This window comes from Gymnodraco acuticeps, unplaced genomic scaffold (assembly GCF_902827175.1).
Source record: "Gymnodraco acuticeps unplaced genomic scaffold, fGymAcu1.1, whole genome shotgun sequence".
NCBI lineage: Eukaryota > Metazoa > Chordata > Actinopteri > Perciformes > Bathydraconidae > Gymnodraco > Gymnodraco acuticeps.
The window spans coordinates 2,138,768-2,163,402 of NW_022992206.1; the positions used below are offsets into that span (position 1 = coordinate 2,138,768).

Consider the following 24,635-nt stretch of genomic DNA (forward strand, 5'->3'; position numbering starts at 1 on the left):
AAGATAATGGATATTAACAAGAAAAAGAAAAAAAATGTTTATAATTTCTTTGTTGCGGTTTACATTTTGAATTATATTTGTTATTTTTAAATCAAATGCATCTATTTTAGATGATGTATTTATTTAGATGTAGGTTTTTTTTGTAATATTATTGTATTAAGTATAATTTATTAAATAAAAATACTGTTATGAACACTATACAATGTCTTTATTTTGATAGTTACCAGAATACATTGTATATTTAATACTAACATAAGCTGGTGATAGATAAATGCTGGTCTGCTGGTATGCCAGCAGACAAATATTTATAAAGAAAGAAACAGAAGGGAGGAAATGATGATAGCTAGACTCAGAATAAATCACACAGCATTGAATGGTACGCTGCATGTCATGGGGAAAAGTAACAGTGACAAGTGTAGGAACTGTGGAGTTAAAGAAAATGTGGAACATCTATAAAGTTGAAAGAGAAAAGCTAAAGGATAACGTTTTAGAGGCAGAGAGGGAATGGAGTGTGGTTGGTATTTTGGGAACAAAAGGAGAGGGAGAAAGAGCTACCAGAAAGGCACTGTTTACCTTTAGTGAAACTGGGGTAGGTAAAATTATCTAACATTAGGTCAGGAAAGATCATAGATTGTTGTTTTATTTATTATGTTTTTTATTTATTTATTTTTGGATTAGATCATAGATACGTCCATGAGTTAAGAGATAGAATGATATGATGATTCACACTCATGTACAGTAGGTGGCGGTATGCACCTTAAAGTTGTTTGCAATCCGCCAAAAAACCGAGAGAAGAAGAAGTCAACTGGTTTGCCAACGGACAATTTACACCGAAGAAGAAGAAGCGAACATTTCTGGCGGGTGAAATTTAGAGTATCAGATTACATGCGATGTCTGACCATGTGTCTGACTCTGAGAATTTAGTAGTTTGCCCAAGCGACAAACTCTGGGGAACAGCCGGGAAGCCAATACGGAAGTGCCACACACTGTAGTTCATACATGGGCCGCTAGGGACTGGCTGCAGAAAGGAGCAATTTCCATAGACCCCCATGTTAAAATGCCCAACTTTACAGCAGAAAAAAACATGTTTCTACCCATGGATGCAATAAATATTATTATCGATATAGTTAGATTCCACCTTCATGATTATGAATCTGTGAGTGAATTGTTTTCTAACACGACCCTTTTATTTATATTAGGTCTTAACGTTTTTGCATAAATTAGGGCGTGGTCACGTTGATGGACACGTACATGCCTCACTGTCAGCTAACCAACTTGTCCACTCTGCTAGGCTACAACCATAGAGGCTACAACGTTAGTTAGTCATAGTACTGTACTTGACCCTTTAGCCGTGTTCGTGGTGATTGTGCCTTTTAGGGAATATTGTTACAAATACCAGACAATTAAAATGTCGTGCTGTGCACTTGAATGTACTAACAGAACTTCCAAGAAATCTAAAATTATAATATTATACATGTTAACCCCGTTCGCAGGTGTTTGTGTGCTTGGTAGCTTAGCTTGTTACTTATTAGCCAGCTAAGGACGTAAGCCTTTATGCATACATATACATTTTAGTTTATGATTCAGCCTTGGGTAAGACTTTTATAGTCTATGGCTATGACGCCCATAATGCTAAACGGGAGCAAATGTTAATAGGGGACCCAATTATCCCAGTGGTGGCCGCCGGAGCTAACGGAGCCGCAGGGGGCTAGCTCCAGCCGGCGTCCCGGAGCTAGCCCACTGCGGCTCCGTTAGGTCCGGACGGTGGAGTCCGTCTTTTCTCAACGTGTGAATGACAAGCATTAAGAATAACAAAATATAGCTAATTCTCTTGCAGATTGTCTCATTTGATTATGAATGTAACGTTTATATGGTTTGCTACCGTCGACAGACTAACTAACCCCCCAGTGTCAGTAGCCTCTGAATTTCTATCCACCAGGGCGTGCAATGATTTTGCCTCTTTCTTCACTGACAACATTCAGAAAATCAGACAAGCAGTCAGTGCCTCTGCATCAGGAACAGCGAATGTGTTGTCTCTGTGTCCACTTAACATCAATTCAAACACCATGACACAATTCCATCAGATTAATGATAAAAACCTAGAGGACATTATTCAACTTCTGAAATCCTCCTCCTGCTGCCTTGATATTATTCCAACAGGATTTTTCAAAGATGTTTTGCCTTGCATGGCCTCAGATCTACTTCATATCGTAAACAAATCTCTTCACTCAGGTATTTTTCCACAGGCCCTGAAAACTGCAGTCATTAAACCGCTCTTAAAAAAGAATAATCTAGATGCTTCAGTAATGAACAATTACAGGCCCATATCAAACCTCCCATTTCTAGGTAAAATCATTGAAAAAGTTGTTTTTCAACAGTTGAGTAATTTCTTGCATTTAAATAACTGTTTTGATGTGTTCCAGTCAGGTTTTCGTCCAAACCACAGCACTGAGACTGCTCTTGTAAAGGTCTTTAATGACATCCACTTAAACACAGACAGTGGCAGAACTTCAATGTTAGTATTATTAGATCTCAGTGCTGCGTTTGACACTGTTGACCACAACATATTACTAGATCGACTGGAGAACTGGGTGGGACTTTCGGAAACAATTCTAAATTGGTTTGAATCCCACTTAAAGGACAGAAACAACTTTGTTTCTATAGGTAAATACACATCTGAGTTGACAAATATGACATGTGGGGTACCTCAAGGCTCCATCTTGGGGCCTCTTCTCTTTAACGTCTACATGCTACCACTGGCTCAGATAATGAAGAACAACAAAATAAGTTACCATAGCTATGCAGATGACACACACATTTACGTAACAATTTCACCAGGAGACTATGCTCCAATTCAAACACTGAGTAAGTGCATTGAACAAATCAATGACTGGATGTGTCAGAACTTTCTCCAATTAAACAAAGATACAACTGAGGTAATGGTTTTTGGAGCCATGGCAGAATGTATAAAAGTTAGCGCTGAGCTTCAGTCTGCAACGTTCAAAACAACAGATAAAGCCAGAAATCTAGGTGTAGTCATGGACTCTGACCTGAGTTTCAACAGTCACATTAAAACAGTTACTAAATCAGCCTACTATCACCTAAAGTATATATCCAGGATTAAAAGACTAATGTCACAGCAGGATTTGGAAAAACGTGTCCATGCTTTTATCTTCAGTAGACTGGACTACTGCAATGGTGTCTTCACAGGTCTCACTACAAAATCTATTAGAAAGCTGCAGCTGATTCAGAACGCTGCTGCTCGAGTCCTCACTAACACTAAGAAAGTGGATCACATCACTTCTGTTCTGAAGTCTTTACACTGGCTTCCTGTGTGTCAAAGAATAGATTTCAAAATACTGCTGCTGGTTTATAAAGCACTGAATGGTTTAGGCCAAAAATACATTTCTGACCTCCTGCTAAATTATGAACCATCCAGATCTCTCAGGTCTTCAGGGACTGGTCAGCTTTCTGTCCCCAGAGTCAGAACTAAACATGGTAAAGCAGCGTTCAGTTATTATGCTCCAAATATCTGGAACAAACTCCCAGAAACCTGCAGGTCCGCTGCAACTCTGACTACTTTTAAATCCAGGCTGAAGGCTTTTCTTTTTGTCGCTGCTTTTAATTGAACTATTCATATCTTAGACTGCACTGTAACTTTTATCCATGTATTTTTTTCTTTTAATGTTTATTTTATTAGCTTTTCTTTTTAATGACTGATTTTAAATGCCATTTTCTTAATGTCTTTCATTTTTTGTAAAGCACTTTGAATTGCCTTGTGTTGAAAAAAGTGCTATATAAATAAACTTAACTTGCCTTGCCTTGCCTTATATAGGGGAACGACACTGTTAGCAGTAACTTGGTATGCATGTATTTCATGTTAGCTTAGCTTCTTAGCCTGAGCTAGCTCTGTTTACTTCCAGTTCGGAGGCAGCATTTAGGATTAGACTCTGACGTCACAGTCGAGCCGTTAGTGGCCGACTCCGCCTACTAAGGGCTTCACGGCAACTCTGCAGAATCCTATGGGTGACGTCACGGACACTACGTCCATTTATATATACAGTCTATGAGTTTGCCTTATAGTCAGGGGTGCACATAACTTTTTTGCCCTGGTTCTCAAAGGAGCACCTGGAGATGTTGCTTGGTGCTCATCCTTAAAATGAAATAAACCGTAACTTTTGAAGGGGTCTTGACTTTATTTGCCAGACACACGGCACTGAACACACATGCAGAGGTGAACACAGAACACACATGCAGAGGTGAACACAGAACACACATGCAGAGGTGAACACAGAACACACATGCAGAGGTGAACACAAGACAACATTAGCACGACCAGTAATCCTACAAGCTGTCATCACTACCCTCCTGACTGTTCTCCTCACTGTCTTCCTCTCTGTCAGACATGGTAGCTGATGATGTAGGCCTACTTCTTTCTCTCTGGTTGAGTCTGTGATTAGCTGCTTGCATCCACAAGTCAACAGCTGGGTTTGGGTCGAAAGTCTCTGTTGTCATCTTAGACAAGTGGATGTAATCAAATAAGTATGTGAACATAACCAATAACCTACCATAGCCAATAACAAATTAATGTAACTTATTTTATTTGTGTTGTTCATTCATATCTTATTTTACCTTAACATTTATTTATGCATTTTTTTTAATCTCTCCAGTTTTAAAGGATATTTTTGGTTACTGTCCTATAGTATACATTGGAATGATTTAAAACCTGTTTATCCGAATAATTACAAAGGAGTGCCTTGGAAATATGTGTTTACATAAATTGCGACCAAACCGTTTGAACTTAGACTAAAGTGAACTATCTAAACACTCAAGAGTCCTTTACCTCACTGAGCTGTAGTTATCAGTCTGACTGGAGAGGACTCTCCCTCCACATTATTGTAGAAACATCTTCTTCTTATATCCGTTAGAGCAGCTAGCACGGCACCAGATTCTAATAACAACAGCGCTGGTACCGGTGCACCCTCCCTCTCTCCCTCGCTCACTCGCATTTTGGCTGTGAGCTGCGGGCGCCAGATAAGCCAACATCCCCCATTTTCATCACTTACAGCGCCCATCGTACAGGGCAAATGAAACGTGTAACCGGGGTGAAAAGGGTGTTACATTTACTTAATTATGAATATTGTTACATCAAGGCCCAAAATTAGGATGAGCCCCAACGGTCAAAATGTTTTTTTCCCTCCCAGAACTGCCAGCGCAGCGCCTCCACAGATCTGGCGCCCTAGGCGAACATCTAGCCAGTGCTAGGGGCCAACCCTGAGTTCATATCATGGTTCATATGCAACTCGCAAATATCTTTCTCTCTCTCTCTCTTCTCTCTCTCTCATCTCTCCTCTATTTTCTCTTTTCTCTTCTCCCTTCTCTCTCTCCCTCTCTCAATGTTGGTACGCAAATGCGCTTTGTTTCAAATGACCCGGTGCTCTTTTTTTGGCGGAGGTGCGCATGCGCACCTGCGCACCAGTTATGTGCAGCCCTGCTTATAGTCCTTCTCCTCCATTTTCTTCCTCTTCTCGGGTGGTCAGTGTGGTGCTGTTGCTTTGGTCTGGGTCTCTGGATCTGTGAGCTAACCACGCCCCGTTCATTTGCATATAAGGAATGGAAATGTCTCATCATGAAATACAAGTCACATTAAATAAGCCATTATGAAATACGAGTCTCTTGAAATAAATAAATGCGTCATTATGAAATACAAGTAATCTGAAATAAATAAATATGTCATTATGAAATACGAGTCTCTTGAAATAAATAAATGTGTCATTATGAAATACAAGTCTCTTGAAATAAATAAATGTGTCATTATGAAATAAAAGTCTGTTGAAATAAATAAATGTGTATTTAAATGTACATGTATACATATTTATTGCCTAATTTATTTATTTTAGAATTTATTTCATAGCCATATTTATATATATATGTATTTATTTAATTATTTATGTATTTATTTATTTTGGCTTAAATGGCATTCCATAATAATGAACCTGCAAGCTTTAAATGTATGATTCAAAATGTGGGATTTATGCTGAGCCGTTTCAAAATATGATTTAAAAGTCTGTTTATTCTAAAAAGCAGATACTTAAATGTGCATGCATATAGATCTTTAGACGCAGAAGGTTTTAATAACAATAACACTGTCGGATCAATTTTCTTCAACACATCCCCTGGGAGAGCAATGCTTGTCACTGGAGAGGAATGCATCAGAGGGTGAAGTACTATGAAGGAAAATGATTTGCTTAAAGTACAATGCTGGTGATATTTATATATGTTCTTGTTGTGAACACATTCTGTCAAAAACAGCCAGACCCACAATTAATTGCTTTTTCTTTATCCAAGGCGGGATATAGTACAGTGTATTTTTCTCCACTGTTGTTAGAAAACTATAAAAATCAAGTCAATGAGCTGCATTGTGGCACTGGGATTTTAAATAAATTCCTCATACTCATACTATATTACTCATCGCTGAAAATAGACACCACCATTTACTATATGCTAGTGTAATGTACACTGAGACAAATAAAAAATGTACTAAAAAATACATAGCCCAACGATTTCAGTAAATTAAAAAGCCTTAACCAAAATATAAAATCTATATATCTGACATATTTGTGTTTTGTATCTCTAGTGAAACAATTGGTGTTAGTGGTCAGAGCAGTACATTTGTTCTACAATACAAAGATTATTGAATAACTTCAGCTTTAAGCTGGGCTACAAAAATCAAAAAATGATATGTAAACAATATTTGCAGAAATCTGTTATGGTAGCTGTTAAACAATGGGAATTAGTGATCCAATTGTGTTATAAAAACACCCGATGCATAATATATTTAATGTATTCAGACCTTTGGTAATCTATTATAATTGTGGAGGTTGCCTGTAATATTCAGGGTACCTGATAGATTACCTGTTGGGGCAGACAGCCCATGTACTGTCGTTACCTCGTCACTGCGACAACTGTAGCGTCCGGCAATGGCTAAGTAAAGGTCACTTTTTAAAAGATGATGTTGACACTTCATATAGCTTCATACTGTAAAGGTCATATATAAATATCTGCTAAAAGATTATGTGCTGGACATTTACTAAATGTCCCTATATTTTTTATGGGGACTTGGACTGTGAGCAGTAGGGTCGCCGGTAAGTCCCGAACAAACCTAAATATGGAGTGTGGACTGCTACTTGGAGAGGTCCAAGTTCACCTCCTGGGCCCTGCCGTGGTGCCCTTGAGCAAGGCACCAGACTGTGATGTAAGTCATGAACAATGAATCACATATCGCCAAACATTTAACATCATGCAGCGGGAAGTGAAACTCATTTAAGATTTGCAGAAAATGTAAGATTATTTCATCATGCAAGTTCAAATAATTATCATGGTAAATGATTGAGAAGATAGGATTGCTAATTCAAATGTGGCAGCATCAACACCCTTCAAGTCCCCCTTTCACACTTCCTGCGACTTCATCTCTTCTTATCAGCCAACACGGTTTAATGTGAAACACAAGCCCTGGGTTGCAACAGTCACTCTACATCTTGTCTGGACAATATTTTCACTGCCTCCTTTTCCCAGCGGCGATGACCTTCCTACGTCTCTGTGATCTGCCAGCCCACAGCCACAGCCCACATTGACAGGACTGCGAAAGGCAGCCAAGCATATCTTAATCCATTCTAGCTCTGCTTTGCTGTGGCCGGGTTTTCTGAGGTGCTGTTGGAGCTCTCCCGGTGTACAAGAAGGGTTTCTCAACCAGCCTGTCCATAAGTCTGAATGGAAGATGCTAGTACAGGCCGGGGCAGCTGACAGAACCATACGTTTACTGTCGCTTCATGTTGTGTAGCTAAACCGTCCATCTTTCTCTGACCTTCCCATACTGAAATATTCAGGCTGTGTTTGTGAAGGCGTGCACACTCTTTCAATTTGCTCTCCATGTAAATGCTCCTTTTGTTCAATTATTCATCGGGAATAAATGTGGCGACATGCTCATCATAGAGAGCGGCGTTAAGAGCAGAAAACTCATTCTCATCTCAGATGCTCCACATTTTTGAAAAGGGATTCACAGAGCATTAAGTACCTTTGAATCGAGTCACATCCGCTCGCTTATCTATCAAACGGTAGATTCATGTCTTTCAATTTTATGCTTTTTCACTCGTAAATGTATTCTACCTGTTGAATAGGATGCATGATTTGAATTTGAATAAATAACTAGTTTGCTTTAAAATGCCTGACAAGCATTAATGTTCAAAGGTCTGATTCCATAAATAACCGCCAGGCTCATCACCATGCTACAACAGTTCTTTTCAGATCACACTTAAACATAACAGCTGAAGACTGTTGAACTTTGTATAAGACCTTTCCTGTTGAGCTATAGCAGCAGGATAGCGGGGTGTTTGCACCTGAAAATGACAGCCAAAGGTGTGTGTATGGCGCTGTATGTTGCTGATGGGCTGGTCTATGTCTCTCCGTTTCCCTCACAGATGGAGAGGAGTGCCCGAGGTAAGTGGAGACCAAGCCAAGGATATGAAACAGGGATGACCAGGCTCCCACCGGAAGACAAGAGAGGAACTGTGGGATTGTGGAATCTGTGCTACAATAGATAATTAGTCAGGAACATCTGTTGGAGGAAGTACCCCTGTACCTCCTGGGCCACATGTCTTAAATCATTCTTTGTCTCAGAGTGGAGAGTGAGCAGCTCGAGGTATTTACTATAAATAAATCAGATAAATCATTTGTATTATTCACCAAAGTCCACCTGTATATCTCCATATGGCTGTGGCAGATGGTACGTGAAATTTAGTCAGTCCCAATGTGACGAAAAACTAACCTATATATCAAATGAGTTTTTTTTAGACATGTTTGAAATTCCTCGGACCTCACTTTACTCTCTTATCTAAGCCTTACAAAAACCTGCTTCAAGTGTGTCTGGGTGATCTAATTGTCCTGTGCATAATACATGTCATGCAGATGTAGCTTTCTGATTTTGGCATCAAACACAAGGTTTCCCACATTATGCACTTTTTTTGGGAATGTCTGTGTTTTGGATTCACATTTGATGGCATGATTTATTTTATAAATGTTGTTGTAGCATTGTTGGAAGGAGCCTGAGAACAAGAATGTCATTGCCAACAACTGCTCCATTTTTAATGTTCTGTATTTGACGAATAAAGACTTGAACACAGTCTCAGCTTCTGTTATATTGTTTAAAACGATTCACTTTAGTGGCTGTGAGATGTTGCGAGTGCGTTGTCATGTGTTCATGTGGAACCAATGCTTCTGTCACCATTTTCTTATCATTTCAGCTGAATGCTAACACCACAATGTGACACAACGTGGTCATATTTGAGTATAATGTTTACCACGTTTAAAATCTTATTTCAACATGTAAGCATGTCATAAGGTTAGCAAGTATTTGGGCATAACATATGATTTATGTTGATGGTGTAGATAAAAAGATCCTCTAAAAGGAAAATATAGAAAGTCCTTTAATGAGAAAATCTTTTTCTGGTCCATTTATCCTCAAATAAATGTTGAACTATGGCTGGTCCTGCTCCTTGTCTAATGTAACCTGACTATTAGCAAATGAACAGATCCTATATACAGAACGGCGTCACAACAATGAAGTAAATAAAAAAAAATGCAAAGTTACAGTAAATGCCTGTAAATGGGGCCAAGGGAGAAAAGAAAGGCAGTTAGGAATCCATCAGAATGTCATTTTGTCCCTCTCCGCCCATTCAGATAGATATCAGCAAACCTCTCTCCCATTAACCTGTTCACAGGCTGCCAAGAGAGGAAGTAGCATTTGTCACCTTTCTATCAACTCCCCCTGCCTATAGGCACCCACTCACCCTCAACCCTTTCCCCACCTCCTTCTTTGCTCTGTTGGAGTAAATTCCACAAAAGATAATTTCCTTTTCAAATTACAGCAGGCCTTTTCACTGACCCAAGGGCATTGTGATAATGCAGTGTGGGAGCTGAGAGTGTCTCTGATGAGGGGCGAGTGCAAATGCACCGGCCAGCACTAATGTCTTGTCAACACCCTCCTTGGACTCGGGCGGCTATAGGATACTGTGCACGGCCTCAGACTTGCTGAGCACAGTCACATTGTAGCATTTCAGCATGATTAGCTGACATTTGCTTCACACAAAACTTGTTGCAAAGGTACAGTGTGTGCTGTTGTGAATATACCCATAAAAAGGAAAATAAACCGAATTTGGATGAGGAAACCTCAACAGTATGTGTGAATGACTTACTGAAACACCTTGCAGGCCATGATGCATGTGCTAATCGCCTCTCAGTCCAGTCAGGCATGAGAAACACAGAAAGGAGGAGTTGTCAGGAACAGCGAGGAATACTTTGATATTAGAATTCAAGGCATCTACGTCTTGCCTTGAGCAGGATAATCCCATTATGCCTCAGGTCACAGCAGTGCTCACACACAGAGGGAGAGAGGCACAACTCACTTCAAAATAAACTGCTTACGGATGACGAGGATAACACCAACAGCCGTCAGAAATAACATCAAACTCCAACCTAAACTGAATTAGAACACCCAATTTAGGGATGAAAAATACCCCAGATATTGAAAAGAGAGAATAACACAATTAGATTTAAAAAAAAAGTTTTTCCAGCGAGACTTCTACAGTTCATCTTGGCTGTTTTCAAGATCGAGCGGTTTTTCATTACAGTCTGTCAGCTTTCATTATGGAATGAGAAAATCTAATTTTGCTTGGTGTATCTGACAGTTTTTCAAACTAATTCATCCTGTCAAGATAAAGCCCTGGTAAGCCCAGCAGATGGTGTTTGTGTAACTGAGATCTTAGTTTTGTTCTGTGTGCACACTTTGTTAAGTGCATACCCTTTTTGATGTAGATCTAAATTGTCTGTTTTTGTCTTTGGGAACAAAGAAATTTGTCTCCAAAATTGTCTTAATCTTTTTTGATATAAATGTGCCACAAAAAAAAGTGGTTTTTAGTTCTCGTTGGGTTTATATTAACATTTTCTTTCAACCTTATTAATTAAAACAGAAATTATTCAGTAAAAAAGAGGAATACTAAGAATAAGGCTGCAGCTCTATATGGTTGAACTGTATTATTGCACTCATATTGGTCTTCCATTAAAAATAGGATTGGTTTATTGGGTCATCCACTTCCAATAAGATGTGTGCACCTCCCTGGCCTGAGCTAAAAAAAATACCAATTTTATTTTTTATATTTTCTATTTCCGATGGCTGACCAGGGAATTATTCCTGGGAGGAGGAGTGGGAAGACTTTAATCAACAGCTTTAGACCCTTTAGTCTGAAAAACCTGAGATGAAACCAGCAATGGGATTATAACTTTGATACTACAACCCACATCAAAACATTTAATTAGTAGTCGTTTTATTTGATAATGTAAATGAAAACAACATTTTGGGAAACAATTTATCACTGGATAGGACATTTATCAGCAAAGATGTAAAATGGTATTGCTTGCTGTAATTAAATAGTTTGGATTTACATGTTTCACTTTGCTGCTGTGAGCTTCATTAGATGATGCATTTAAATCACACCTGTTATATGAACCTATCAATAGCAGCAAGTTAGCCTAGCTTAGCATAGCACAGACTGTTGTACCAGGGAACTGGAGTCATTGTGAGGTTGCCATGCAACAAGTGAAGACTCCAAGTAGCCATTGACAAAAAAAACTGTTCAGCTCCCTGTAAAGAACAACTTTTCATTTTTCCCAAATTATTTTGATCAGCTCAAAGGACTACTTCACCTGTGAAATGATAATGTGTATATCAACTGCTCAGTCAGTGAAAACCTCCTTTTCCCACCCTCCAGTAGCCGTTTGAATACCAACACTCCCCCGCTTCTAACGAAGGTAAAAGCCAACCATCTGTCAACAGCTCATGTTAGCAGGAGTTAGCTGTAAGCATTACTTTAGCAACAAGTATCTGTCTGCGCATCAGGAAAAATGTAAATGGAAGTCAAGGCAGAGCAGGAAGAGAAAATAAGAGGAAAACCAGAGAAAAGTCTCCAGAAAATAGGACTCACCGCCGTAAAGCCTTGCACGTTTCGAGATCATGTGACTGCTCACTAAATGTGCATAGTGCAATAACAGGCATTTAGGGCACAGATTAGGACTTAGAGGAAACATTCATCCTATTAAAATGTAGTGTTGCAAAAATGATTTTTGAAATAAAATAGAGACCTGAGCCTATAAGCGAACAAGACTGGGGTGAGATTGCATTGGTAACAGGTGGTCTCCGCCAGCACAACAGGTGACTTATCCTCAGTATGTGATCCGTGACCACTGTCAAACTCATCCCATGTGCATCCTGCCCGACTCATTGTGCTGCAGAAAATGAAACACTGAAGTCAATAGCGTTGCACAGAATTGTCAAACAGCCAGCCCTCAGATCCACACTGCGGTTTCCAAACACGCAGAATACATTTCCATTCAACTTTTGTGAAGGTCTTTCATGGCAGAGCAGCAAACCCCAGAGGAGCTATGGCATGAAAAGATCTTTCAATATTAATAGAATATTAGCTCACATAAAGGTGAATGACTGAAGGATTGTGTTTCAACACTGCAGGGGCGGTAAAGTGCAAGGAGGTTAATTCTCTGATCCAAGGGTAGATTTGTATCATTGTTTGTAGATAGAAAGGGTCTTTTCTCTCTTTTCTTCAGTGCACTGTGGTGGATGGCCTAGTCTGATTAATCTTAATGAATTATGCAAATAAGCCTTTATCTCAAATGATTTAGCAATGTTTCTGTATTGTTTTATTAATGCACTTTTGAATTACTCTGTATAATCACGTAGCCTTCCTCAGTCGTTCGCTGTTTGTAATTCATCGCCAGCTCTTTATTAAATCCATGGTGGTCTCCGGTGTATTGCATGCTGAAATGAGAAATTAGTCATTACTGTAATTTAATGATTTCTAACCAAACAAGAGGCAACCTGTATCGCTAAGCATAGAAACACCCCGCACGCCTCCCATTCAGCGCCTGTCCCTCGGGTCTGATCTGTAGGAGCGAGCCATCTACATTTTTGCTTAATTAATTATGTTTAGTGTAAGGAGTATTCTGCGGTGAATGCACTGTTTCAATTACAGGCAGAAATTGACTTACAAAATATAAAATTCCCCATAAAGCAGTGGTGTTTTTGGAGTCTAGACACCGTTAGAATTAAAGCGTTCTCTGCCTCAATGAGTAGATTTATGCAGACTTATCATATCAACCAACATTTCTCTGATAACCAATGGTACACTGATGTTACGCTGATGTTTGTCTTGCAGTGATTAACATGACAGCTATAGAGAAAATGTACATTTCAGATGTGTCTCTTATTAGCACATCAGAGGCGGGGCCACTTTATTAAATGCCATGGCTCCATGTCCCTAAGGTGTAAATGTCACATGCAGGTGAAAAACAAATATATCGGCCTCCTGCCTCTAACCTGCTTCCACAGAGAGGGGGGATGGAGCTGCATGTTGATATCAGTAATGATAGTCAGCACAGTATATATGTGCCAAAATAGATGGGCATCACTCTCGCCTTGGTGAACACAGATGAATAGCATAGCCTAGGCTAAAAAAAATATTTCTGTCTTCTTCCCTTTTTTGTCTCTAAGCCTTTATTGACATGGACTAGCAATTCCTATGGGATTTCTAAATGGCAGCGATATGCTAAAAATCATTCGGTCCCCCACCCACCACCAGTCGATGTTTGGTGATGGAAATCATTACGTTACCACCATAATCCAGCTTTGGATTTCGTTTTTGGAAATGCTACAAACAGGATTAGGGTTGTGTTTGGGGGAGAGCTAATTATGAGTCTCTCCCCGGACCAGATTTCAGATGGCTCAGTGTGAAGTCTGTTCATTTTAAGAAACAGTGCCGTGAGATTTCCCCCTTACACTTTTGAACATGGCCTATTTTTACACTTGCTGAATTTCACATTTTCAGTTCCAACACAACATTGATGTGAGCGCTCCACCTCTTTCTCCTTATTTTTAGTCAAATGATTTGCTTTATCTGCTTATTTAAAGTTTCAAAAGCTCCTGCATATACAGCACTTTGGACGAGTACACAAAGAGCCACAGAACAGTCTGCAAAAACCCAGATTTTACCGAACACTGATATCCATTGAGTTAGATTTATTGAGTTAATATGGACATTTGTAATCAATGGTAGTCACCAGGCTTTTAAAACAACAGATACCATTAAAACATGTTGGCAGAACTTAGCTGTGTTGACCGTTTATCATTACATTTTTTCTGGGTTTTATTGTTGTGGCATCGTCTTTCAAAACAAGACCTGACATCCTAACAAACTTAATAAAAGCCAAACACTTGTTTCAACTCAACAAAGAAAGAAGAGATATCTCCGCTCCATAAGGCTAAAAGGAATGAAAATGCTTATGATCCACTAGATCTTCAACACAGATATGAATCAAGAGTCTTCGGGGCTCTTTGTGGCGAGGAAATAACACAAAGGTTTCACATCACGTGGTTTTGTTTTTAGGGTGATTTTTTTTTTTTCTGGTGTAATCCACAGTCTTTTAGTCAATAAATATCTTCATGTTTGAGCTTTGTAGTCCATAGGAATAAAACTATAATACAAAGAGAGATTTGGTGGGCAGTAGAGTTCAGAGACAGCTACTGTTGATGCTGGATCTAAAGTCAGGAATCTTTTTGGATACGTAGTCTTATATGATGCTCGCCGGGCCTTTTCCTCCATTCGTTCAGTGGAATGTCCGTGATTATTGTCCTTGCTGGTCCCTGTCTCCACCAATCCTCCAAAAACACATGATATCCAAATGTCCTGTGCTGTTGGTCAAATAAACAAACGTCTGGTACCAAACAAGGCTATCCTCCGAACAGACGACTATCGTGTGACCTAGAAGGAGAAAAGAAGAAAAGAAAAGAGGTAGAAATTAGAAGATTGTGTCATGAATGGATGCTGTGGGTAAAGAACAAATTCACTCAAATAGTTTGAGTAACATTCATTCAACACCAATGCTTTCTGACATGAGATAGGGCAGAAACAACTGTGAAAGGAGTGGAATTATTAAACCACTGTTAAGCCATCTTAAATAGCAATGTAGCAACAACAAAAGAAGAACTGCTTAAATATGTCTCAAATTGAAAAATCTAGTCTGCCAGAATTATGGTTTTGTCAATATGAACACATTTTTATATATTTTTCTAAAATACTTCTCTGTTCCATCAACAATCTAAGATTATGCTTCATTTTGTTCAAATAGGGGCTGCATTCTTAGTTTTTTTTAAGATGCAAGGAATGTTATGCTCTAGATTAATTGAGAAATAGTTTTGCTAGAATGCCATCCAATAGTTTATAATGTTCCTTGAGCCAAAATGTAATTTGAGTGACCAACGGTGAAAAGCCTAAAAGTATTCAGCTGACAAATAAGAAAACAAGCGTATATTTACATTTGACAATTCATCGATAGAAAATGTATTTATGGCATTCTGGTGTAAAACATTGCTAAACCACGCCATGTTAGAATGCTTACTAGAAAAACCAAGATTGTAAACACAACTAACAAAACATACTACAAATCAGCAACTGAATATTGTCTTTCTGAGGTTTGCCTCTAAATCAAATAACCGCTGACTCATGTTTCTGCTGTGGACTAATAACTGATAACTAATAATTTCAGCTCAATTTATAAATGTCGCTCATCCAAAAAAGCTCTGGTTTTGGGTGCTGCACTCTTCTGAAACAGCCCATCTGTCTAAATTGTGAAAGGTTCAAGCTGTGAGTATATTCCCAGCTGGTATGTTTAAAATTCAAAGCTCTGTGGTGTAACGTAATGAGAAGAGAGTCAGCAGCTAGGAGTCAGACGTAATGCAAAGAACATCATGCTCAATGGTTATCATGCAAACAGTGGACATATTATTATTCATGATTGCCTACTGCATTCACACACATTTTTATGAATATTAATCCCAGAGATTGAAGGATGTAGTTTGTACGACTCAATTCAAGCACAGCTCTAAAAATACTCTGGGAGGAGGATTCTGTTCCTTGTTGCCCTTTAAAAAGTAGAACACAAGTAACTTTTTGACTTGCCCTCTGATGAAGGAAGCACTATAAATCCGACGCAGTAAGCACACACACACTTCATGCAAGTGTTTCTGTGTGAATATTTTCACATTACTATCATTTAATTAGCAGTTAGTGGGGGGTCACCAGTGGAACCAGCAGGGGCTTAACACACACAACCACTCTTCCAAGAAAAACAATTCTTATATTTGAGGAGGAGAGATGTGTCTGCTGCTTAGAGCTGCAGCTGTAGATACAGTGCTTGCTGTTTTGGGAGACGCAAATTAATTTACACTTCCGAGTGACAGTCCTCAGGAATCATGATGTGAGAGAGCATATGACATTCATATTGTGTTGCTTTGGCTACAGCAGCAGCAGCAGGCTGTAGACAAACATTCATGCATTAAGTAAAAGCGTGTTATATGGTCCCAACATAATCAGATGCCAATGTTTTTGGAGATGGCCTCCAGCATATTTCTGCTGGCAAAAATACTTTGGATCTGCTGCAGAGGCGTTATGATCAGCACCGTTATGTTGAGTATTGTTGTAATGACAGTTTTTATGTACACAGTTTCTATTTTACATAGGTTCACAGCTCTTTCTCATTATATAAAACATAAAAAGTAATAAGATACAGGGCCAGCTTAAAAAGAGGAATTTGAAGGGGACGTATTGTGCTCATTTTCAGGGTTATAGTTGTATTTTGTGCCTCTGCTGTGACATGTTTACATGCAAAAAGCTCTTTATTTTTCTCTTACTGCCCGTGCTGCAGCACCTCTTTTCACCCTCTGTCTGAAACCAGAGCCCAGTCTGCTCTGATTGGTTAGCTGGTCGGCTTTGTTGTGATTGGTCAACTGTTTAGAAATGTCCTGCCCCTCTTAGACTATCACGTACAATGTGTCGGGTACTGGCCAATATAAGAATGAATGTAACATAGTGATGTAATTATGTTACGGAAGTAAACCTAGGAGTTCAATCGAGGTGTTTCAGGCAGGGTGGAGTGTTTGGGAGAGAAACTCCATCCAGCGTCAACTTTGGGATTTTAGCCTTTGGAGACCATTTTCCTGCACAAAACCTATATAACAAACTAGAGGAATGGGAAAACCCTAAAAAGCATAATATGGCTTCTTTAACTTCATAAGTGAGAAGTGTTAAGGATTAAAAGTTGTTGGAGTAACTCCAAACAAAAACAATGCATAGTGCAGCAGGCACAAAACAAGTGAAGCCAAGTGGAGCATTATGAAAACAATTAGCATGCGGCGGTGTCTTAGTTTGTCACTGTGAGGGTATCGATGGGTAGACATACAAAGGGGAATCAGGGGAACAAACAGCAGCTCCTTAGTGTTTGATGCGTAAGCTGCTTTAAGATGAAAGACCACACTTCACTGGTCAGCTGTAGGTTCAAAATCCCATTGACAAAAACATCTAAGACCTTACCTTTGATGGAGAGTTACTGAAGCACATGCATGAGTAGCCAGTACTCAATATTATAGCGTCGTTAAAAATGTCTTAATTCTTTGGACTCCTTTGACATTTTATATTTAAAGATTTGATGCAGTGCCACATGTGCTAACTGCAGGTAAGGTCAGGCTCCTGTGATGTCTTAATGGACTATACAAAACAAATCAATCATCAATAGAGTGATTTAGCTCCTCTTTTCAGGCTACCAATCGACTAAATGTCTCATGCGGTCCTTCAGCCTTTTAACACCAAAAATCACTTTGTTCACGCAGTGTTTTCTGACTGAAAACACAGGGGTCAACAATCTAGCACACAGCATGGTCAATTACAATGACACTTGTCAGTGATTTTAAATACAAAATTAGACATATTTAAGGGCTGATTAAAACCAACAGCAGTAATTTGGTGCTAAACTTTTGACAAAAGTTTTTTTAACAATTAGTTAATTGAGGTTGGATTTAAGAGTCTGTGAGTTCAGCTTCTAAAAGCAAATATGCCCTCTTGTGTAAAATGATGAATACTTTCCTCACAGTGATTAATAACAACAGGGGAGTCTAAATGCATTGTATTTGATGATGTTTAATAAGTGCATCAAAAATATTTTGAGTAAAGGGTTAAAACACAGATCAGAGTGCAGTCATGGCAGCAGTGCCCTCTGCTTTGTTTCATGTACCAACAGACACAGATGGCCAGAAGCAGAAGAAGTCAAATAAAATGTTTTGGATTCACCAAGTTTATCTACTGAACTTAGCGATTCAATAGAAATCCTATTGCACTACTGCACCTATGAGCTGTCCTTAATCTGCAGGTCAGTTACAGAAACAGCCAATGAGCTGATCGTGTAATGAGCGACTGCCTTCATTAAACATGCATGCACACAATGATGTGCACATGGATTGAGAATTACATTTGAGCAAGTCCTTTCCATCTTCCAACAGAAGCGAAGGGAAATCGGCCAAAATAATTCAACCAAAACACATGTTACTGTTCAATAACGACATTCCAAGCTTCAAGTCATTATGCAGCTTGTTACAAATGTTTTACACACTTGTGGTTCAGTAAGGCCTTTATCCAATGTGTCTAAAAAGGAAATCCATCTCAGACAGCTATCCATCACTATCCCTCAACACATTCTGAACAAGCATCGCAGCACCTGTCAAGTGGAATGGCTCCGTGGTCCTTCTGATCCCTGATTGATAGTAAGTGAAAAGCAGGAGCTGCCAGGGTTATAATTCCTGACATTACCAGCAGGACTATAAAACTAGCTGCTCCCGGACATGCAGAGAAAGAGCGAACAACTGGCCTGCAGGGTGTTGAGATGCCTGATTTATTGATGGGACTTCATCATGAGGTGAAACGACACCATCATTTATTATCAACAGTGCCACCGCTGGACATCGAAGAAGAAATCATTTATAGTATTATTCAAGGCATGTACTGCATTGTTAGGTTACACCATTATTATGTTTTTACTTTGAGGAAATAACAACTAAAAAGCTTGCAGTAATAGAATCACAGAGTATAGCAGTATAAGCTTTTTGTGGCACAACAGATTAGCTTTCCAGATATGTAACATAACAATTTTAAAGATATAAAAATAGGAACAGAGTACTATGGTTTGTTGTTTGATGTCACATTAAATCAAGTATGTTTTCTTAATTGGTGTGCCTTCTCAAATCTTGCTTTTGAAGCTTGCTTAAAGGTAGGGTAGGTAATTCACTTCAGAAACACTTTTTGTTATATTCCATGGAATGCTCTTAACATCCCGATAGCAATGAATACATTAAATGCTTTGACAAAAAATCCATAAAAAATGTCATCTGTGGAAGCCGTAGCGCTGTAAAAAGCACGACCAATTATTTTAGCCGGCCCGGCTAAAGTAACTGGATGGCCTACCTGCCTGTCAGCCTTCCATCTGTGCACAAACTTATCTCGTGCCCTCATTGGTCATGTGCACATTCGTGTGTGTTGGAGGAGGGGCTCTGTAAGGAAGTGGCAGATTTTTTCCGGCTGTGTATTTTCAAATTCTAGCGCACTCGAGCTGGTTTCTCCAAAATGACCTACCCCACCTTTAAGAAGCCAGATAATCTACAGTATATAGTCTTGAAAACCTAGAAGCCTGTAATATTGATTAGACATAATCTTGAGACTTGTTCTGATAATGTATGATTTAATTGAACCCTGACTTTATATTAAAGAAGGTCAAATGTATCTTTAATGTTCTTGTTATGTATAATTGTATACGAATTTGAAATTGACCAATCAGAATAGAGTATTCTACCAGTCTGTGTAATAATATATATTTTTTAATAGCTTTATATTTGCTCCTGTTTAACAACTTCCTCCTACTTTCTTACCATGCATCAATGGACAACATTGATACAAATTATTTGTTTGTGTAATCTTACTCAGCAATAAGAACACTTCTGATCCTTCATCGACAAAAGTTGTACTTTGTCTGGTATTTAAGCCAATATATAGGATTCAAAGTTAAAATTTCAAGCCATTTCGAAAGACCCGGCATCAATTTTCTCAAAAAGGAACCGTCCCTTCTTCCTTTTATTACTCGGGTGATGCTAACTGTGCAGGAAGCTCGGGTACAGAGGGCCCCGCTCACACAGGCAGACCCTGGCCCTCTGTGGGAGGCAACAGGGTCACGAGCATGGAGTGAGCCCCGCTGACTCCCAAATCAAAAAAGAGTTGAGGTTCTGACGGGTTCTACTAGCCACCTGGACCCCTGCTTGTCTTTGCTTCTGTTTCTGCTTTCTCGTGGCTGTGTGAGAGGGCATCAATTATTAACCCGGCTAAAATAAAAAGCTCTACTTCGTCCAGGCCAGCTGTAGCCATGAATAATGGAGGAGGCAGCTCAACTACAGGCATTTGGTGAGTCAAACACTGAGCTGTGATGGATGACTAAAAGCCCAATATGACCCCCCCTCCTCTCCCCCGTCCACTTCAGGTCCACCACACCCTGACTCCCAGAACACAGGTCCAGATAACCTCTATTAATATCTGAAGTGTCACAGCTTGAGCCCCCCTGGCCTGCCTCAGCACATCCCGACGATTTGGCTTCCTGGAGGGATTTTTGTTTGTTGTTTGTTTGTCTTTCTCCTGCCTTTGCTTGCCTTTGTGTTTCTTCTTGCTGGCACTTTTGAAGTGATATGCAAGCCTGTTCTGACTTTTCAAAGGCAGGACCCGACTCGGGCTTGCTCTCTCTTTCATCTGAAACCATGAGGGTGCGATGGAGCCACGTGAGCGGGATGCTCAGGTCCCCACAGGCTGTCTTTTTTCCAATTTTACCAATGAACTTGTGTACTTTCACACTGATATTTCAGAGGTGATAATTGATTTTCCAATCGCTCAGTTGTCATGTGCTATATTTCTTATTTCTCACCTCAAGCTGAGGAGTCTCACGATAACATTGCTTCTGCATATATTTTACCTTGATAAAAAAATAAATGTTCAGCTGAAAGTTGATCTCAGATTGTATTAATTACTTACTTGTCACTTCGATTATTATTATTCAAGCGGATTAATCTGACAAATGTTCATTCATCCCTTCAATTAAGATGTCTGTGAAATTATATAGTAGATCCATGCAGAAACAAGACAAATGCCTGCTGTTGAATACATTAAAGTGACACATCATGTTTATTCATGAATCATTTTGACACTAATATTCTGTAGTTTGGTCCTGTGTTAATACAAGCCCAGATCTCAGCTTGTGATGAAAACACTGAAAATATATATTTATTTGTAAGATTATTAAGGAGAGCATTGCTAACATAGAATGGGCACTAATGTATATTCTTGAGTTCTGATCAATTTAATTGTCCTAGCATTTACACGGTGGGTGGCCTAATACCAAAAGCTTGACAGAACAAGTTCATAAATGTCATCAAGAAAAATATATACATTTTAAACAAATGTCTTTAAATTGATATTAACCAGTAGCTAAATGAACAATCTACCAATTCATTATTCAGAGGAGAACTGCTTAAATAGTAGGATACAAGCTAAAAAACCTGATGAGATGAAGTCTTTAGGCAGACCATGAACAGAAGATTTAGCGTCTGGACGCTAATGCTAAATGCTATCAGAGAATCCTGCGCATTGTCTGTTTTCTTTCGAACACAGACAGTAACTTAAAATAGTAAACTGATGCTCCAGTAGTGCATGAAGAATTATTTGGCTGTATCATGCACAGCATTGGATGTTTTTATCGTGTTTATTTGTGAGCAGCTTCAGCATAACATCTTTGTCTGTCCCCCAGTGTTGCCACAGTACTGCTTTGCTCACTTCACAATCTACTTGCCTCTACCAAATTAGCAACTAGAGTAAAAATACAATAAAATGTCTATACTTAAGACTCCTACAACAAATCGCGAGATGTAGCTAAATAAAAAGCAGAACCCCACTCATCCCTTTTTAAGTCGATCGCTTCAAGAAATACTTCAGTGACTCTGAGACCCTGTGAGTCACATCTTCCTCTCCTGCTGCCTCCTACTCTGCTGGTCTATGCTCCCTTGTTTCTTTCTTTTCCAACCCTCCTCCAATATTCTAGGGTCAGATTTCTTAACAACTTTTATCCGAGGTCATAGCCAGACTTTTTTGCATCATCATTTATAAATATCTACCATCAGCCTTGGAATAGTTTTGTGAATTAAACCCACCTTGGTTGTCTTCACTTTGTTTCCTGTACTGCAGCTCCATCCTTTGAGATCCGGCAGCACTTTACATTCCTCCCCGTCCATGCAGGGATGCATCTGGCACCACCACTTCTGTGCCACTATGGATGCTGAGAGCAAAATACAAGAAAAACAAAACAGTTTTAAAAAAATGGCGGCAATTAACAACACACTGTTGGAAAGTGTAGGAATAAGCTGTTTAAGCTTGCTTAATGCTGCACTTCATTTACCATCTAGTTGCTAAATGTGTCTATTTACTATTTAGTGCTGGGTAGGTGTGTGTTCAGAAGCCAGACCATTGAAATACTCTTCAAAACCTAGCTTGCAATTCACTTGGACATAACCTTGAGACTTGTACTGATAATTGTATTTAAACACTGACTTCATATTCAAATTCAAATGTATCTAATCGTATAAGTTATTTAAAGTTAAGGCATAATGTGCAGTGATCTGGTCAGTAATAAATAAAGAACAAAGTCCTTCATTCCTCCTTAACAGCAGTCTCTTAGCAAGACTTAACAACCTCTGAAATGTCCAAATTGACTAATCAGAATAGAGAATTCCACTAAGCCGTGTAATAAGAAGTTTTATTTTACATTTCCTCCTGGTTTCCAACTTCCTCTCACTGTTTTTAGTTATTCACCACTGTACAAGATGGCAATCCCTTGAATGTGTAAACAACAATAATGATTCTGATCTTTAATCGACAAGAAAGAAAACCTTTTTTGTTTTTTTAAATGGCGGCAAGGAGGCAATTATCAACACACTGTTTGAAAGTGTAGGAAGGTTCTGCTGGTAGGAGCAACAAGAGGTGCCTGTGGTTTCTACAGTATACACATCACAGGGATTGAAATCTTTTGATCTCGGAGGAGGTACGTCAGCCCTGCCCTGGTATGTTTTCAGGTCTGAATTACGGGTTGTGGGTCAATGTCAAGCTGATGAGTGTTCTGTGCAGGAGCGTGCAGTGTGAGCAGGGCGAATGTTAGTATGTAGGAGGGGTATTAAAGAGTGCAGCAAAGGTTGGCTTTTCAAGGTCTAAAGTTGCTCCAAGGAGTCCTTAGGGGTGAAGCATCATCCTCAGACATTTCATAAGTGAAACGAGAACTGTCGTAACGGAGGATGCCCCTGTCGGAGCCATTAAAGTGAAAAGGGGAGATAGGGATCGATTCACCTGTAACTGAGGCCACTTTTGACATGATATCAAATGACCTGGCCTGCTGTCTACTCTAGCTGAACACACATGGCGTCGACTCCACACAAAAGGGTGAGTGAATAAACCGGTGGGAGATTGGATTTTTGGAGATTATAAAAGCTTCCAGACACAGGAACAGGGTCACAGAAATCTCAACACTGTATCTTTTTCTCCTTCCCTACAATAAACCTCTTTTCCCAGATAATCAGGGAAATAAGCACCAGAGGCACAGTGACAGGTGTGACAGATTCTGTACCTGTGTCGCATTTCTACCCGAATTAGAAGTCAGTCATTACAGAAACTATAATGAGGATCCTGGCATACCGTCTACACAGGATGGAGCCGCTCTTGTTGTTCCCGCCACCTGTCCAGGGAAGCAGGAGCACTTGACAGTCTGGGATCTCTCCTCGATCTTGTTCTTGTTGCAGCATCGGTGTGCCGCAATCACCTCACAGGTTCCCGCTTTCACATGAACTGGAAGCACAAACACACACAGGGTTAGAATGCATCTGACGATCACTGCGACAGTAACTCCATCTTGTGACAAAAGCATTGACAAAAAATATCAGGGTTATAATGATATGTTATGTGTATGTATGTGTCTTTTTATGTGTTTAATGTACACAAGGGGTAAATGTTTTTGCTTGATTAAGCTTGTGTTATTTTAAATCCCATGAAAAGAAAAAGCCTGTTCTCTTTCTGACTTCACTGTCTACGTCACTTAACTGCAAGTCTTTGTGTTTCTAACGATATATCTTGTAGGATTAATTTATCTTTAAGGTGATGTTATTTCTCACAGAGCTGAGCACTGCAGTTTTTAGAAAACATGACTCAAACAGAAGCAAAAACTAAATTTGTTGGGGACTTTTTTTATATGCGGATTATTTGATATTAAGAGAACCGAAATACAAACAGTGCTCAGGCTCATCACACTGAAGGAACATGTGTGTCTAGTTAATGTGTTTTCAATAGTTCTGTACAACAATGGACATCTATGTCACAGTGGATTAAGAAATGAAATACCTTTTTGACATTCCATTCGAAGACAACTTCATATACACATTTTGAGCATGTTTTATATGAAATCAAGACCTTAAGGCAGGGGTGGGGAACCTCCGGCCCCCGGGCCGTATACGGCCCGCGAGACCATTTTGTTTGGCCCTCGAGGTAATTTATAAACACACGCAAAAAATAAAAAAATTAAAGAAATCTAGACCGCAAAATAATTAAACAAGCGAGTGC

General features: G+C 39.3%; 1 protein-coding gene across 1 annotated transcript in view; it reads right to left on the reverse strand.

Moving 5' to 3' along the window:
• Positions 1 to 14,123: 14,123 nt before the first annotated feature.
• si:dkey-238f9.1 (chemokine-like protein TAFA-2) overlaps positions 14,124 to 24,635 on the reverse strand; it is a 111,953-nt gene continuing 101,441 nt past the window's right edge. The window contains exons 3-5 of the mRNA XM_034205771.1: positions 23,718 to 23,867; positions 22,187 to 22,311; positions 14,124 to 14,882 (exon numbers count right to left, since the gene is read on the reverse strand). Of these exons, the coding sequence (XP_034061662.1) occupies positions 14,871 to 14,882; positions 22,187 to 22,311; positions 23,718 to 23,867 (287 nt within the window). The 3' untranslated portion in view covers positions 14,124 to 14,870. The remainder of the gene's footprint in view (positions 14,883 to 22,186; positions 22,312 to 23,717; positions 23,868 to 24,635) is intronic.